Source organism: Myotis nattereri (assembly GCF_964212035.1).
Source record: "Myotis nattereri genome assembly, chromosome: 17".
NCBI lineage: Eukaryota > Metazoa > Chordata > Mammalia > Chiroptera > Vespertilionidae > Myotis > Myotis nattereri.
Window position 1 is genome coordinate 33067718 of NC_138092.1, and position 17072 is coordinate 33084789.

Below are 17072 nucleotides of genomic sequence, written 5' to 3' on the forward strand. Positions count from 1 at the left end.
AAACATGAGGAGCAGAATTTGGCTGCAAGAGAGCAATAAAAGAAAATAAAGCTCGAAATAAAGTTTTAGAAATATATGCTTAATTTATCCAGATTTTGGGCTAGCAAATTAAATGAACTGTACCTTAATCTGAGACTTAACCTGAGTTTAGCTCTTTCAAAAGAATTCCTATTGCCTTAGCTGGTTTGATCAGTGGTTAGAGCGTTGGCCTACAGACTGAAGAATCTCCGGTCCCAAGTTCGATTCCAGTCAAGGACACACGCCCAGGTTGCAGGCTTGATTCCCAGTGGGGGGTGTGCAGAAGGTAGCACATCAATCATTCTCTTTCATCGTTGATGTTTCTATTGCTCCTTCTCCTTTCCTCTCTGAAATCAGTAAAAATATATTAAAAAATAAAAAATAATTCCTCATTTATTTTAAGCTATCCCTGTTAGGTTTCCATCAAATTCATTTGACTTCTATGTCTTCCTCCAAAAATATCATCAAGACTACCCTTTTCCTAATCACTCACTAGTCAATTCATATACATTTCTCCTCTCCCACACAGAAGTTGTCTCTAGAATGGTGAAATTTTGACTATTCTACTTATTTCCCTCTTTGTGGTTCCTGGTTTTCTGTAATGAGAAGAAAGTGTTTAAATAATACAAACCTATTTGTGTAATAAAATCTTTACCTTAGATTAAATCTTCTAAGATTATTTTTATATTAGAGGCCTGGTGCACGAAATTCCTGCATGGGTAGGGTGCCTAGGTCCGGCCTGTGATCAGGGCTGATCCTGGCCTTCTGGCTGACGGCTGGGGCCTTCCTTTGCTCTGTGCCGCCCCCCGGTGGTCAGTGCATGTCATAGCAAGTGATCGAACTCTTGTCTCCTGGTTGAATTCCCAAGGGGACACTTTGATTATTAGCCTTTTTTAAAAAAAATATATTTTATTGATTTTTTACAGAGAGGAAGGGAGAGGGATAGAGAGTTAGAAACATTAATGAGAGAGAAACATCGATCAGCTGCCTCCTGCACACCCCGTACTGGGGATGTGCCCGCAACCAAGGTACATGCCCTTGACCAGAATCGAACCTGGGACCCTTCAGTCTGCAGGCCGATGCTCTATCCATTGAGCCAAACCTGTTATGGCTCGCCTTTTATATACATAGATAAAGCTTATGTTATTTTTCTACAATCTAACATCATGCATATTCTTTTGCAATTTACCAATTATTGGACATATAGATTATACCAAATTTTTGAAATGATGAATAATGAAGACCAGTTAAAATTAGATGAAAATATAACTCAGTTGGTTAGAGCATTGCCCCAGTACAGCAAAGCTGCAGGTTTGATCCCTAGTCAGGGCACATATAAGAATAACCAATGAATGCATAAATAAGTGGAACAACAAATTGATGTTTCTCTTTCTCTCTCTCCTTCCTCTCTCTCTAAAATTAAGCTTAATCTATATTTTTTCAAAAAGTTAGATGAAAATAAATTAGTATAAAACAAGTGCAATCCTGTACTGGGGGTTGGGTGGGGGAGGGGACAGTGCTGGGGATGGACAACAATTTTTAAAGATGCATAAAACATTACAAACCCACCCACATAACCAAAATGACATGTGGTCTGGCTTGCTGCCCACCAAACTACCTTTGGTCAAGTTATTTTCAGCTGAATAGTAATGTTACACTATGTGCTGAGTACTATGCTAGGCAATGATTGACAGAAAAATGAAATACCTGATCCTTATCCTCAAGGAGCTAAAAGACTAGTAAAGGCCCTAGGCAACATAAATGGCGCCCACTATCTGACCCTATCTGGGAGGAGCCAGGAAGGTATCCTTGAGGATAGTAATTTAAGTGAGCCCTGAAGGGTGAATGAGTTACTCAAAAGGAGGACTCAGGAGAATAGGAGTGTAAAAAGATTTCCAGGCAGAAGCAACAACCTATGCAAAGATACAGTCAAGAATGAATTTGGTATGTTGAGAAAATTCTAAGTGATATATTTCAGCAAGAAAGTAGGGGCATATATGTATGGGATTTGGAGGGGAGAACATGAGAAGTTATAGAAGTCTACAAAGTGAGTGTGCTCAATACGGTACTCTAGAGTGCAAGAAAAATTGTAATTTTTATGTTCGGTTTATTTTTTTAATTTTTCTTATGATGTAATTTATATTAGACCTAATATTAGAACAATAATATAAAATTGGGAATGATGCTCAAAATTGCTTTTCTGTTTCAGGGTATGAGTTGAATGACATTTGGAGACAACTGCTCTAGGTGAAGGGAAACTAAGGGTTTTAAGGAGGGAAGTATGGCAACAAGATCTAACCATCGGCAGCAGGGTGGAGGACGGTTGATGAGAGAGCATGCAAGCAATTCAGAGGCATTAGTCAAGATGAGAAATGATGCGGCTGGATTAGGAAGTTGCCATGTCTTTGTAAATTTCTTGGACTAAACATGAGAATGAATGAAATGCAATCCGAAGTGGCAGGGTGGGGGGAAAAAAAAGAGTGGGGGCATGTCAAAAGGAGACAAAAAATAGCCTTTTCTTCTGATAGCCAAAGCTTGGGACAATTTAAACATAATGACAGTACTGGGTTATATAACCTAAATAATAATATAACTATAGGAGAATGTGGTACTGGAGAGTCAAATTTCCCCATCACTAGTGAGAATGAGGTTCTTGGGGTACCTAAGAGTTTTCAGAAACCTCCACGGGAGATTGGGATGTGGAAAAAGGCTTTATTTGTATAAAGTTACATTTCTTGGGGTTCTGAAGAGTTTTTCCTAAATCCATAACTGTATCTAAGTTGTGAGAAAACAAAGTTTACGGTAATATTTCCTCTCTCATCATCTCTTGTTCCAGGCTTCCTTAGTGGTAAACATTCTGATTTTTAGCTGAGCACATGGCAACCTAGAGCATACCAGAATATAACCTTCAGGTCTCCTTTAACAAGGTATTTTCTTAAAGCTGTGTTCTAGTTAGCAGGAGGTAGGCAAAAATAGGAAATGCAATTTCTAAAAAATGTCCTTAAAGGGAAGCCATGTGCCTTTCTTTTTCCAGGTAGGAATGTGACTATGAGGGCTGGAGATTGGGCAACCATCTTGTACTGGGGGAAATGTTATGAGGATGGTGGAGCAAGAGGCTAGAAGCCCAATCCCTGATACTGTGACAGCAGCCCAAGCCTTGGCCTGACTACCTGCAGCTGAACCTAATTTGATCTGATACATGGAGTCATGCAGAAGCACAGGGCCAATGTGTAGCGTTGTACAGAATGAAGTCACTGGATAAAGGCACAAAGCGATTGAAGGGTAAACTCAGTCTGCTCTCTCCTTTCCAAGCTGGGAACAGTGCTGTGTTCATCAGGGGGCTGATATACCAGCGGCCCTGCGAAAGACTGAAATTTTGTCTAATCTCTAGATCAGCAGTTTCCAAAATACCACCTGCATGTTAGACCGAATATTAGAACAATGTGGTGGAGATGGTGTTAGGTAGTTCCCAGATGTACTTTGAAAAAAGTATTTAATATTAAATTAAATGGGCTTCTATCTCATGGCAACTGGCGCTCCATTGTGCAAGTTCAGAACTCACAAGAAGCCAGGACAAGAAAGGAGTTTGAGGGGCAAGAATGAAAGTGAACAGAAACTCACCAGCATTATGTAGTGGCTGGAGTACAAGCTCTGAAGCCAGATTGCCTGTGTGCAAACCTGGCTCTCAGTGAGGAGCTGTGCTATTTTGAGCATGTTCCTTAACCTCAATGTGTGTCAGTTTTTGTAACAGCACTTAACACACAAGGATGCGATGAGGACTTCAGTGATTATTATAGTGCCTAACATAATGAACACTGAATGAATGCAAACTATACCACCATTCTGGGACATATGTTAGCAATGGAGCCAGAAACTCGTCCTGTATAACCTCTGCTGGCTGAAAGCTTACTCTATGCCGGGAATTATACATAGCTGCCCTTTGTTTTACTCATGGGCAAACGAAGCCTTAAAACATTTCAATGACTTTCCCAAGGCTTCACAATGAATTCTAGCCCAGCCAGAATTCAGACTGGTTGGGTTCCAAAACCATGCGTTTTAACTTCGGTAAGTAAGGATCAAAGACACGGCCTGAAAAATCTCACAAACTTCCTTTTATATGATTTCAATTCCCCCCACTCATAACCTGTCCTGTAGTAGCAAATTCTCTCAAACTTAACAGGCCTTGTACGGGCCCAGCCAGACTGGCTCCGTCGGTGGATTCCTCTCTCTAAGCATGTCCTCAGGTGAGGGAAACCAATCCATCAATCCAAGGTCTGTGTGGGAGAGAAACAGGGTAGGCTGGAGAGATTGAGATCAACAACTGGCAGGGTGGGGACGTCTTGGGAAATGGCCAGAGCGGCAGCCTGAACTGAAAACGGGTGAGTCCCTGGGACACGTGGCAAAATGGGACCGGAAAGTGCCTCTTGGTGATTGATATGAAATAGCCGATTCCCAATGATCCAGGACTATGTATGATTCAGTGCTTCCAAAATCTTGTTGCGTTGTAAACCACAAAATTAATCCTACAATTCAGCAACTTTATACTTTCTAAGTTATCACCTACTTGATGCAAGCTTTGGGAGAATTTAGGCATTTAAATTGTTTTTTTACAGAGTCCACTTCACGCCTGTTAGGCAAGGAACCTTTGCCTTGCTTGCAAAGATGTCATTTCAACAAATTTCAAAATGTTGCAGGCCGGTGCTTTGGTTTTTGCCAATTTCCAGAAAAGTAACTTTACCAATTACTTTAAATGTATCTCCTTTTCAGGACGGAAAACAACGTCCGACAACGATACTCCATCTTTACCAAAGTTACCTTTATTCATCAAAATCAACATCTCAGGAGGGGAACACAAGTCCATGAACCGGGTGGCAAAGTCTGCTCCGCCGATGCCGGGAGAACTGGGAGCTACGCCTATCATGTCGCTGGGGTTTGGCGAGAACGAACACGTGCCGGCGCACCTCCCAGCTGCTTTTGGGTGTCAAGCGCCCAGAGCTCCCACCCAGCCACTTCGCTGCACGTGCTGGCTCGTGCCGACGGCCCCGCAAGCCCGTCCTGAGGGCGGCTGACTCACCCGGCCCCGCACGCGGCTTTGGAGTCTCCGGAGGCTCCTGGGGAGGCCCGGCTACCGCTGTTGGCTCAGCCCGATGGGCGCACCTGCGGCGCTCCAACCGGCCAAAGCTCACGCCGCCGCCGGACCGCCTCTACTACAGTTCCCGGCAGCCGCGCCTCCCGCCCGGGCCCACTTCCGGCCAGAAAGACCCGGACTCCGGCTGTGGGCCCGGTATCCCGCCGCCGCCGCCCCACACGCACCCCGTACTCTCGGGGCAGCGCAGAAGGAAGCGGTGGAAGGGCCTCTGGGAGTGGACGCGCGCAGCCGCGCAGGCGCGCTCGCCCCGTGGCGCATGCGCGCAGGGGCCGGCGCGCGGCTCCGGTCTCCGGTGACGTGGCGTGCGGAGGTGGAGCCCAGGCCGGTGGCGGGAGGCGGGGGAGGAAGCGCGAGGTGAGCGCGGACGTCAGAGTGGAGAGCGGAAGGTCAGGGAGGCTCGGAGCGGAAGTGAGACCAGGGAGTCTGTCCGCCATTGTGGCCCCGAGAAGCGGAGAGCGAGAGGGGAAGACGGGCGTGCAAGCGGAAGAGACGGGCCCCTGCCACCGACTCCCGAGCGCCAGGCCCTCGTTCCGGCTTCTCTGCGAGCGGCGGCGGCGGCAGCGGCGGCGGCTGGCACGGTCCACTCGGCGGAGGGCGGCTTCCAACTGCTGTGAGTGCACGGGGAGAGGCCCAGGCGGCGGCGGCGGCGGCTCGCGGGTGCGGTGAAGAATGTCAGCCACTAGCGTGGACCAGGTGAGGGAGCCGAGGCCGCAGGCTCGGCGAAGGCCCGAGCTCGGAGCTCCACCCTCGCGTGGGGCTTCGGCTCCTCCCCGTCGCCGCCGCTGCCGGCCCCGTAACGGTGCCCCGGGCGCAAGTTGCTGCGGTGCTGCCGCCCGGGCCGGGCGTGCGCCCTCGCCCCGAGTCTGCGGGCGGGGGAGGCGGGCGGGAGGCCGCGGGCCGCGGGGCGGGGGCGGACGGACGGCTCTTCGGGCCTCGGGACGCCTTCCGAGGGCGGCCGGCGCGGCTCAGCCCGGCGATCTCGGGAGGCGGACCCCGAGGGGCGGGCGTAGGTGTGAAGGCGGGGGGTCGGGGGCGGGAATCGGGGGCCGTGGAGGAGACGGTGGCTTCGCTCCTACGCGGATTGTTGAAAATAAACTTGCCTTTGATAACGCCTTTGGTTAAGACACTTTCTCTCTTTTCTTTCTTTTCTCTCCCCCCCCCCCCCCTTCACGTTACAACACCTTTCGTCTTACTGCACAGAGACCTAAAGGGCAAGGAAATAAAGGTGAGTTTGGCTATTTGTTACCTTACTCATCACTGTTGGTTCGATGTTCCTTTTTAAACGGTGTGAGGGTCTTTCTGTTCGTTTTTGCTCCCCCCCCCCCCCCTTTTTTTGAAATGTAGGATTGGAGGGACATTCATCGTGGCTCAGGCAGCCCAGTGCTCTCCAAAACTTCGGTAGTTCCTTGCCTGGAGGCCAGCTTTATAGGAGGCGAAGTGTTATCAGGAACAGTGTTGTGCTTAGTTGGGTATTTCCGTTCAGGAGATGGTGTTATGGACATAGTGACATTTAAAAAAAAAAAAGTTTCAATCTGCCTGTGTTGTGTCACTTCTTCCCATAGGTAGATAAGTGGAGATTTTGTTTGTTCATGTCTAGGTTACTTTGGAACATGCAACCCCATAGCATTCCATGTCACATCAGTGCAAATTGTACTGTTAATCATTGATTCTATTGAGGGCAGTGATGTGAGAGATCAAAGCTGGGCAGGCATGTTCTCTCTCTCTGTAGTCCTGCTTGCAAGGTGGGACTCAATTTGATACGTTAGGAAGGACTGACGGCGAAGGAAATGCTTGATGATGTGATTTGCTATTTAGTTTTTAAGAAAGGAAGCACTCCGGAAAGTAAAGCGTTTTTAAAAAGTGTATTTTGTGTTTACTAATACGGAATAGCTCAGTCAGCTGACTGAACCATGACATTGATCATGTGACGTGCGTGAGTATGGAACAATAACTGCTTTCTTGGGACAGTGCCAATTAAGTAGCATTACAGTGAATGGTACATTTATTGACGGTTTGTAATAGGACTTGAAATGAGACTCAACATGATTATGCTTCTTGTTTTTTATTTTAGGGAGCAAAGTGTTACCTAGAAAATAAGATCTACAATAGTTTTTTTAGATGCAATTTAATCTCTTTATGGTGCTCTTTAGATTCAGGTTATTTGCGATAGCAAATTTGAAAGGCATAGGTACTGTATACACAGCTTAGTTAATTTTCTTTGATTTGTACAATTTATTTGAGAACTTATGCATTCCAGATATATGGCACTGTATTAAGTAACAAATTTATTGTTTTAAGATAGATTTTCTTGGAGTATATACACATTTAGAAATTTTAAATTTTAGAATTTAATTTTTAGAGTACAATTTTTAATTTTAGAATTTTTTTATGTTGTGAGTATAAACCTCAGGATTTGATGTAGTTGATTTATTTTAAGTGAGTTTTAAAAAACTTATTTGTAAACTTAAAAAGAATGATTACTTGTTTTTGTTAGTCTTCCCATTAGGAGGTATGAGACTTTGAGATAGGTGAAATTTGTTCCCATTATTGCCTAGCGTAAGTTATTTTATCCTGGATCTTTGGGGAGGTGGCAGTTTGCAAGGCTATTTGAAATGTTAAGAGTTTTGTGTTAATCTGCTGTAAAGTAAGTATGGAAGTTCTGTGAAGTACTTGTTTGACAAAACAAAATAGGACATCTATTGAATAAGCCATTACTATAAATTTGATTTATAATATAGTCATTTCACTTAAGTATGTCCTAGTGACATTTTTTATATTATAGATATAAATTATATATAAATAATATTGCATATTGACAATAAATATTTTTGTTATTAAACATTGTTTTAATCTATTAGTATCACTTTTGTTAGGTGTGTTTAGATACATGTACAAAGTATTTATTTGGATAGTTCTTCATGCCAAGAAATTTTCTTTATCCTTTATTGTTCAGTTCATAATCTCATTCATGGATAGAAGGATTGACTGGGTTACCAAGGAGATCTGTGTTCTAATACTGCTTGTGGCCACTGACTTGCCAAGTGAGCTTGAACACAGTGCATCTTTTAACCAGAATTTTCCCTCTATAAAAAATAATAATTCCAGTCATAAACCCTATCATATGTTGTGAGGATTGTTGTAATTACAGTAGTCCACTGTTCTATCAGTTCTATCTTCTGAGTTTCTTTTCACCTTCGTCACCTGTTTTTTATATATGTCTTTTTAATTAATTTTAGAGAGGAAGGGAGGGAGGGAGAGAGAGAGAGAGATAGAGAGATATAGATATCACCTCCTGTGATTTCTCCTCCAGTACACACCCGTACTTGGGATCCAGCCGGCAACCGGGGGCATATGCACAAGACAACAGTCAATCAGTTGAGCCACACTGGCCAGGGCCTCAACTCATCTAATTTTTAAGATACAGGAAGACTATTGCCTAAAATAGGGCAGGAGGGAAAAATGCTACTCTCCTAAAAGTATTGGCAGTCACTTAAGATGCCTTAAAATGGTAGATACTACAAGGGCAAAAATACACATTACATTACCTGTACTTTTATGCCTCTGCAGGGAGAATTACAAGGAGAAGGCACCCCCAAGTGAACTTATACAAGTAGTATATGTGTGAGAAAAACTACTCTGCCTTAGCTGACTGGATTTTCAAGCTAGTGAAATTGTTTTACAGTTATTCTGTTTATTTTTATGAAGCAGAAAGCAAAGTTATTTTTCCTGAACGTAGAGCCTTTGTATTCGAAGAACATGAGTATTAAACTTGAATTTAGAACTTATGAAAAATACATGTCCCTAAGGAGATGTCAGAGTTTTGAAAGCAGGATCCTTTTCGGTTCATATGATTTCAGAGATGCTGTGTTTCTCCTCTGAACTATTGTTAGTTGACAGCGTTGGCTTTACACCTGGCCTTAATGTCTTTGATTTTCTGCTAATTGTTTTTCTATGTATCTTTAATGACATAAATGCACTAAAGGAACTAAAATTAAAATTTAAAGGGAATTTTATAGCAATGTCTGTAAGGCAAAACATGCTTTTGTCGTATAAATTCTAGGTTTATTTGTTTATAAGTTTGAATCCTTTTAAATTCATCTATTGTGTACTCTGTTAAATATTTGAATTGTTTTTATTATTGGCCATGGTGAAGCGTAGTAGAAACTTAAAGATGATTATTTACCTATTGGCCCATAATTTAAAACTTAGTTTATATCGCTTTTATTTATTAACAAGAAGGATTTTTGCTTGCTGGAATCAAAGTGTATTACTCCTTTTCCTGCAGGCATCACAGAGAAAGTGTCAAATCCCATGCTCCTAGTAGCCCTCAGGCCTTACTGCTTGCTTCTTCCTATTCCTTAAGTTTATAAATAGGTAGATATATAGAAAGTAATTTATCTTTTCACTTCTCTCTCTTCCCCTCCCAACATTGTTTGGTACAACTGTAATGTCAAAGACTTAGGTTAAATTTGGCTATTTTCTAGCGATTCAGAAAAGTAGTTGAAAATGCCTTGTATTTTGGCAATATTCTTTTGTAACCTCTCCCATCTCCCCTCTGGAAATGATTGCAAAGCACTTAACTGTCATTTTAGGCTTTATTATTAATCCTCAAAACATTCCTATAAGGAGATAGAGGGTATATGGTATTGTCACTGTTTTTGTAGGTGGGAAAACATGATGCACAGATCTGTTGACTTTCCTAACTTGATGTAGTCAGACCAGAGCAAAGAATCTCCTGGCTCCTAAGGCCCATGTTCTATCTTGATTTGACTCTGCTTCATAGAGCAGAGGAAACAGGCGAAGAATCATGTAAGTCATCTGTTCTTTTTTCCCTGAAGAACTTGTACAGACTATGGAACTAGCTTAGATTTCATTACTATTTAATGGCTCTCAGTCTCCAAGACATTAAATTGTGATTAAGTGATGTTCAAAAACCAAAGTCTTTAAGACAGTTGAATTTCTTAAATGTATGCTTATGAAACTCAAAGGCTGGCTTCTTATTCAGACTTTAATTGAATGCAAATTACTTGTCAGTATGCATAAAATGCTTTTAATTAAACATTTCCTTTGACATACTCCTTGAGTAGTCTTTTGAAATTTCTTAGACATTTACGCATCACTTATAAATGATTGTATACTATTTACTTATTGTGTGTGAATGTTTTGTTCTTAGTCTCAGCCTCTTACAAGAAAGGATAGAACAGAGGAAATAAGAATAGCAGTGTAATATGTATTTAGATAAAGTTTAAGCGGGTACTTTTTACCATATTAGCAGTGTGGATTAAATTTGTGAGAATCTAACAAATACAAGAAATAGATGTGATTTGAAATGGGTAGCTGTTTCAAATACATACTAATAGTACTGGTGTAATATTCCAAAAGTGTAGTGAAGAATTATTTTTCAAGAGGTAATACATTATGCATAGCTACCTTTGATAAAGGAGTGGTAAAGAAAAACAGGTATGTTAGAATCTCTTGGGCTGACATGATTAGCCCACCAGAAATAGCCTAAGGTTACCCACCTCTTTATTTTAATTTCTAGTAGCTATTAACCTGTTTAAAATCTGGGGAGCACCTTTAGCTCAACCTTGGCTATTGTGCTATCTTTATTACATAGCGTTAAACCACCTCAGTGGATCAAGTCAACCTTCAAGTTTCTCTTATAGTCTTTAAGGGGCAATGTATGTTTACTTTGAAGGCTTCACAATATAGCATTGTTTCTTTGAGTTGTTATTGCTACTTAGTGGGAGGCAAAGATCCAAGGATATCGCCTATTTTTGTTCCCATGTCATTGTCAACTCGCTATTACATTATAGATGATCTAAACTCAAATTAGGAAAAATTAAAATGGTATGCTGTTATAAAGGAACACCCCTTAAATCCATTGCCCCTGACATTAATTTATAGTATTTTGTGACACTATTTTTAAGTAATAAATACCCATATATTGAGGGTGTTTTTGTTGTTTCCAACAGATTAGTCAGTCTCCACCAGAAAGGTTCAACTGTTTATATCTCACTTGTGTTTCGAAAGTAGTATAGAATAGTATATTTTCATAGACAGAGCCAGCACATCAAGTTTTAGCCTGGTAAACTTCTGTGGTTCTAAAGTAAATTGTCATCCTAACTGGATCTTGTAATATTTTATGTAATATTCAAGATGATTGCACACTGTTATTGAATACTCTGATGAGGTGAGGTAGATAGGTACTATTAATATCCTCCTTGAACAGAGAATTAGAGTTTAAAAAAACTAAGTCACTAACTAGAGATCGATCACCCAACTTCTCAGTGTTGGACTTAGGATTCAAACCCAGGATCTTCTTACCTCAAGTTTACTCAAAAGTACTCTGAGACAGTGTCAAGAGAATAACTATAGAGCCTTTATGGAAATGATCTCTGGACAAATACGGCATTATAAATTGTTCTGATTGGTTTTCTTGTGTGTTGCAAGAGTGATCATGGCTATCTTTAGTGTCTGAATTTTATTTGTATTTTCAGGTGGAAGTCTTCGTAATTTTTATTTAGAATTTTTCATAATTTATTCATTGTGATATTGCCTCAAGTTAATTTTAGTCACTTTTTTTTTTTAACTGGAGACATTTTATGTAAGTTTAGTTATCAAAAAAGTTCTTTATTTACCTTTATTGGACTAAGTAATAGATTTAACAAAGTTAGAGAACATTCAGAAATCTGCAACACTATTTGAAGTGGTATTTTAGATTCAAATATAGCATTAGCAAACCCTTCCAACATTTTAATTCCAACGTTTGCTTACTACAGTGTTAAAATTGGGATATTTACTTTATGGTTTTGGTAATGGAAAGTATATATATAATTTGTATTTCTCTAATCTTAGGCATATCAACATAAGATTTGTAACTTTTTGGTAGCACGTAAATATTTGTATCCAAAATTAAATTAATCTTAAGAGAGTGTTTAGGTGAAAAAAAGAAAGCTCAGGGTAACTTTTTGTGACTTGTTTTGAAAAATACTGAAAATGTTAGGTTGTTCTGTGATTCTCATGATGATTACAACACTTCTAATACAAATATATTTTTTAGTTTCAGTACAAAACGGTTCCATTCATCAAAAAGATGCTGTAAATGATGATGATTTTGAGCCATACTTAAGTAGCCAGACAAATCAGGTAAGTCTGACAGTTCCATATTTAGGGAATTAAACTTATATTAGTATAAATTGATTTTTGAAATAGATATTTAGTTGAATGAGACGAGCAATAACATGAATTAATCTAGTGTACCTGAATAGCAGTTGCATGTTTATGACACAGAAGAGTTCTTTAAAAATTATAGACAGCTGAAACTAGATTACGAAATATAAAGATTTGAACATGGAACATTACTAGTATATGTTGTAGTGTGTTTTTTTGAAGTGTTGAAAGAATTTAATCTTTTAATGTCACTGTCATATCTTTGTAGCCAAAGCAAATTACAAGGTTTAATTAGCTAGAAATTTGTGGGAGAGGACTACTTTGTGCCTGAAATTTTTGGTTTAATGTAGTATTTTCTTCTTTATAAGACATTCCTATTTGAATTTTACTGATAGTTAAAGTTTTAACTTAACCTGGTAATGGAGGAAATAGATAAATAAAGATAAATAAAATAATTAAGACTTTATAAACACTTGCTTCTGTATTATAGGCATGGAAAATTTCAACAAATCAAATAATTGTTAGCTTTTGAGATTCTTGTGTGTTTGAATTATTCACAAATGTGAATTTATATATAGGAATCATTTAGATGTAAACATTAAAAATCTGGTATTTGGTCTCTATACCATTTCTGTCTGCACCCATTTGTTATTAAAAATATTGCTACTAGAAATAAATTTTAAAAATAAACTTTAATTACTAATCATTTTCTTTAGGGAGAACATTCTGGAATGAAGTTGCTTTTGTTTTGCTTAAAAAGAAAGATGTATGGAAAAAATGTATCTTGAAATCTTAACCTCTAGTTTTTTAAAACTATGAAAGAACAAGGAACCAAATGTTTATTACACAACCTTATAGTTTGAAAGCAAATTTGAACAAAAAGTAGTTCTCATTTTGTGGATGGTGGATGTAGAATTATTTTTAGGACTGTGGAGAGCCATGGTTATATTTAATTTCTTAGTAATTTCTTTAACCACTCTCTTCTGTCTATTGATCTGCAGTCCTAGCATATGTTGGGAGAGAATAAATAAATGAGAAAGAAGAAAAATGGGTGATAAAAATCAATGAAAGTTTGGCTACACTTAAGAATGAAAAATTTCATTTCATATTTATGTAATCTATTTTATAATCTCAATAAATTTTACTTTCCACCTAAATGTTGTGAAAGAATATATAATTGGAAAGTAGGGGAAGATCATTTGTTGTACAATTGTAGTGCAAGTTTTAAAAGAAACATATAATATTCTATTTGGGGCCATACAGTGACCTCAATTAATATCCCTTATGACAGTGTTTTCCAACCTTTTCGAGAAATTCTGATAATGAGGTATAGTAGATATTATCCCCACAATGTTTTTACGGTCAGATAAGTTTGAGAAGTTTATTCGGTCTAAATAATTGAATTGTGGGTTTTTTGCTACTTAATTTTATACTTGATTAAAATATAAAATTAATTTCTAATATAAGGATATATTATGCAGATCCACTGTCTTCATTGTTCAGAGTCTAGTCTGTTTTCAAGAAATTTTAATGGATTTTAAATGTTTGAAAATTGCTACCATAAGAATCCTCGCTTTACTTGGTAACAGATATTTTATAATTCATTTGTCACAGGGGCTTAGAAGATTGGTTATTTGGCATTCCACAGAGGTGCTTCAGGTCTGCCTAGGGGAGATTGGGGGAGGGTACCCTGATCCCACCTTTGTGGCAACCAGAGCTCTGCTTTGCTTTTTATCTGTTCTTTTATATTGGAATTTTTCATAAAATTTCACTTGTAAAAAAATCTTAAAGTGTTGGAAAATTAATTTTCAAGACTATAAATGCATTTACCATAATCCAATTTTTAAATTGTATCATAAAAGCTTCCTTGTTAATATTGGCAAAACATCTATAAAAGTCTTGTTTTTTAATGTGATGTTTACATGGAAGGTCTTATGCTTTATATTAATTAGATCATTTTAATTCATGTTATTTGAATCAATATAGTCATGTGCTATTTCAAGAGAGGTTTTAAAGTTTAATACCAGTAAGGCTGTATTTTACTTCCCTCTTGCCAATATTAGTGAATAGGTTTTCAGCAGTTATCTTTCTGTAATACTAAATAATTATGTGTAGTCAAGGTACATATTTACTTTTTTTCTTTTAATGTTTTATTGATTTTAGAGGGAGAGAGAGAGAGGGAGATAAAAATACCAATGTGAGCGAAACATCAATCAGCTGCCTCCTGCATGCTCCCTACTGGGGATTGAGCCCCAAACCTGGGCATGTGTCCTGACCAGGAATCAAACCAGTGACCTTTTGATACATGGGATGACGCTCAACCAATAGACCCACACTGTCTAAGGCCATATTTACCTTTTAAAGAGCACTATAATTATTGAATATTGAATACTGGGTCTACTGAAGAGAAACATGGAAAATTATCTGAAATATGCAAGTAAGTTGTAAGAATTTAACTTATAATTACTTAATTGAAATTTTAAAAACTTACAAAAATTGACCTTTTAGAACAGATGAGTGAATACTGGATTTATTGGTGAAATATATCAAATAATTATTTGCAGATTTAAAGTTCTGCAAGTATTTGTAGGTCCTTGTACTGACCTACCTGAAGTAATTATTTAATTTTAAAATTTTCAATTATAAATATGCAATATGACTTTAAAATTAAATCCCATCATTTGAATTTAATATTATAAATAATAAAAATGAATCATTTGTCTGGAAAGGTGTTTAATATTTTTGGTTATTTTAAATTGTTTTATATATTTAGATCTACTTCACATCAAACGCAGGAATACATTACACCAGTCTATTGGTCTTCTGTGGCAGCATATTTCTTCTATTTTCTAGTGTTCATTTTATTAGGGAATAATTTTTATATTAATTTACAAGTAAATGTCTGTCCTTCTGGTTTTAAAATTTGTTCTCTGTTATATGGATATATATTACACTTAGCCAAATTGGAGGTTTCTGTTTGGCAAGGAAGGTAGGGTTTTTCAAAATGTAGGCTTTAACCAGTAGATTGGGAGACAAGACCAACTGAAGCTTTATGAAATGTGTATTTTTGTTGCTTCTGTTAATTCTATTTTGTGTTTATTGTCTTATTTTTTTAATGATTTAAAAAAATTCTTATGCTTAAAAGTTTATTTTGCTTAATTATAAAGTGGATGTGCATGTAACATTTATGTAAAATATTTGCTGTGTAGAGTTTTTTTTGGTTTTGTTTATTCTCTTTAAAGATCGCTATATTTAAGTAAAAATGAAGATCAGCCAAAAAATAGTTCTCTATAATTCCTCAGAATAATTGGACAATTATGTTGGTCAGAAAATTCATGTTTAATTGGTACTATTAAACGTGCCATATAAATTGGAAGAGTAAGTTGGAAAAATGAAGTTTGAATTTGTCTGTGTGTATATATGGGGAAATAAATTCCTAGTCATGTTTATCAGGAAAGAGATAGAGAGAACTAAGAGAATAATATAATTATCTTTGCCTGTTTGAATGATTTCCTAACTGGTAATTCTGTATTGCCACTCAGGAGTCTTAAAGTTGAAGTTTGTGCCATTGACATATTAAAGAATTTACCTCAACTTCACAACACATCCCTCCTGCCTCATCTTTGGTCAGCTTTCTCCATCTCACTTACTCAAGGAAATAGGGCTTATTATTATTTTCTGAAAATGTAAATATTTTCTTTGATAATCTCAATGTGTACGATTTGCATACACCCACACACAGAATCCTGTGTCTATTGCTCCTGAAGTCTTTTCTGATTCCCCCAGTTACTTGCACCCTTCCTTCTCTTTGTGCTAGAGTGTTTGTTTTCTTTTTTTTTGTACTTCCATTGTAGTACTTATCAAATTGTAGGGTAAATATGTCTTCCCCCTAGACCTGTGGAGTCCTTTAGGTCAGAAACCATGTTTTTCTTTATTCTATTTATTTATTTATTTATTTATTTATTTATTTATTTATTTATTGCTTAAAGTATTACATATGTCTCCTTTTTTTCCCCCCCGCCCTTGACAATCCCCTGGCCTCCCCTACCCCCAGTGTCTTATGTCCATTGGTTATGCTTATATGCATGCATACAAGTCCTTTGCTTGATCTCTTACCCCCCTACCTCCTGCTCTCCCACCCTCCCCGGCCTTCCTGCTGTAGTTTGACAGTCTGTTCGAGGCAGCTCTGCCTCTGTATCTATTTTTGTTCATAAGTTTATAATGGTCTTTATTATCCAGAAATGAGTGACATCATGTGGTATTTTTCCTTCATTGACTGGCTTATTTCACTTAGCATAATGCTCTCCAGTTCCATCCATGCTGTTGCAAATGGTAAGAGTTCCTTTTTTTTTTGTAGCAGCATAGTATTCCATCGTGTAGATGTACCACAGTTTTCTAATCCATTCATCTACAGATGGGCACTTAGGCTGTTTCCAGATCTTAGCTATGGTGAATTGTGCTGCTATGAACATAGGGGTGCATATATCCTTTCTGATTGGTGAGAAACCATGTTTTTCATCTTGTCTCCAGTGACTGGCACTTTAATCAGTTACATAGTAGGCATTTATTAAATACTTACTGAATGTGAATTAGGTTATCTTCTAGAATTAAGGAATGAAATATTATGGTTGAAATGTCAAGTTAATATGACAGAGTACATTTTCTTATGACATTTTTATTATTCTGCATAAATTATACTTTTTAAAAAGTACAATAATATTTTTTAAATATT

The 17072-nt window shown here is 38.2% G+C and overlaps 1 protein-coding gene across 4 annotated transcripts in view; it reads left to right on the plus strand.

Annotated features, from left to right (window-relative positions):
• The first annotated feature begins 5375 nt into the window (after positions 1-5375).
• The window catches only part of YTHDF3 (YTH N6-methyladenosine RNA binding protein F3), a 37964-nt gene continuing 26267 nt past the window's right edge, over positions 5376-17072 (plus strand). For 2 of the 4 annotated variants that reach the window (XM_081111384.1, XM_081111381.1), the window contains exons 1-3: positions 5376-5860; positions 6368-6392; positions 12231-12316. In XM_081111384.1, coding sequence (XP_080967510.1) covers positions 5837-5860; positions 6368-6392; positions 12231-12316 — 135 coding nt within the window. In that variant the 5' untranslated portion in view covers positions 5376-5836. Of the gene's footprint in view, positions 5861-6367; positions 6393-9831; positions 9977-12230; positions 12317-17072 lie in introns of all 4 variants that reach the window. The other 2 variants (XM_081111382.1, XM_081111383.1) reach the window with 2 other exon arrangements.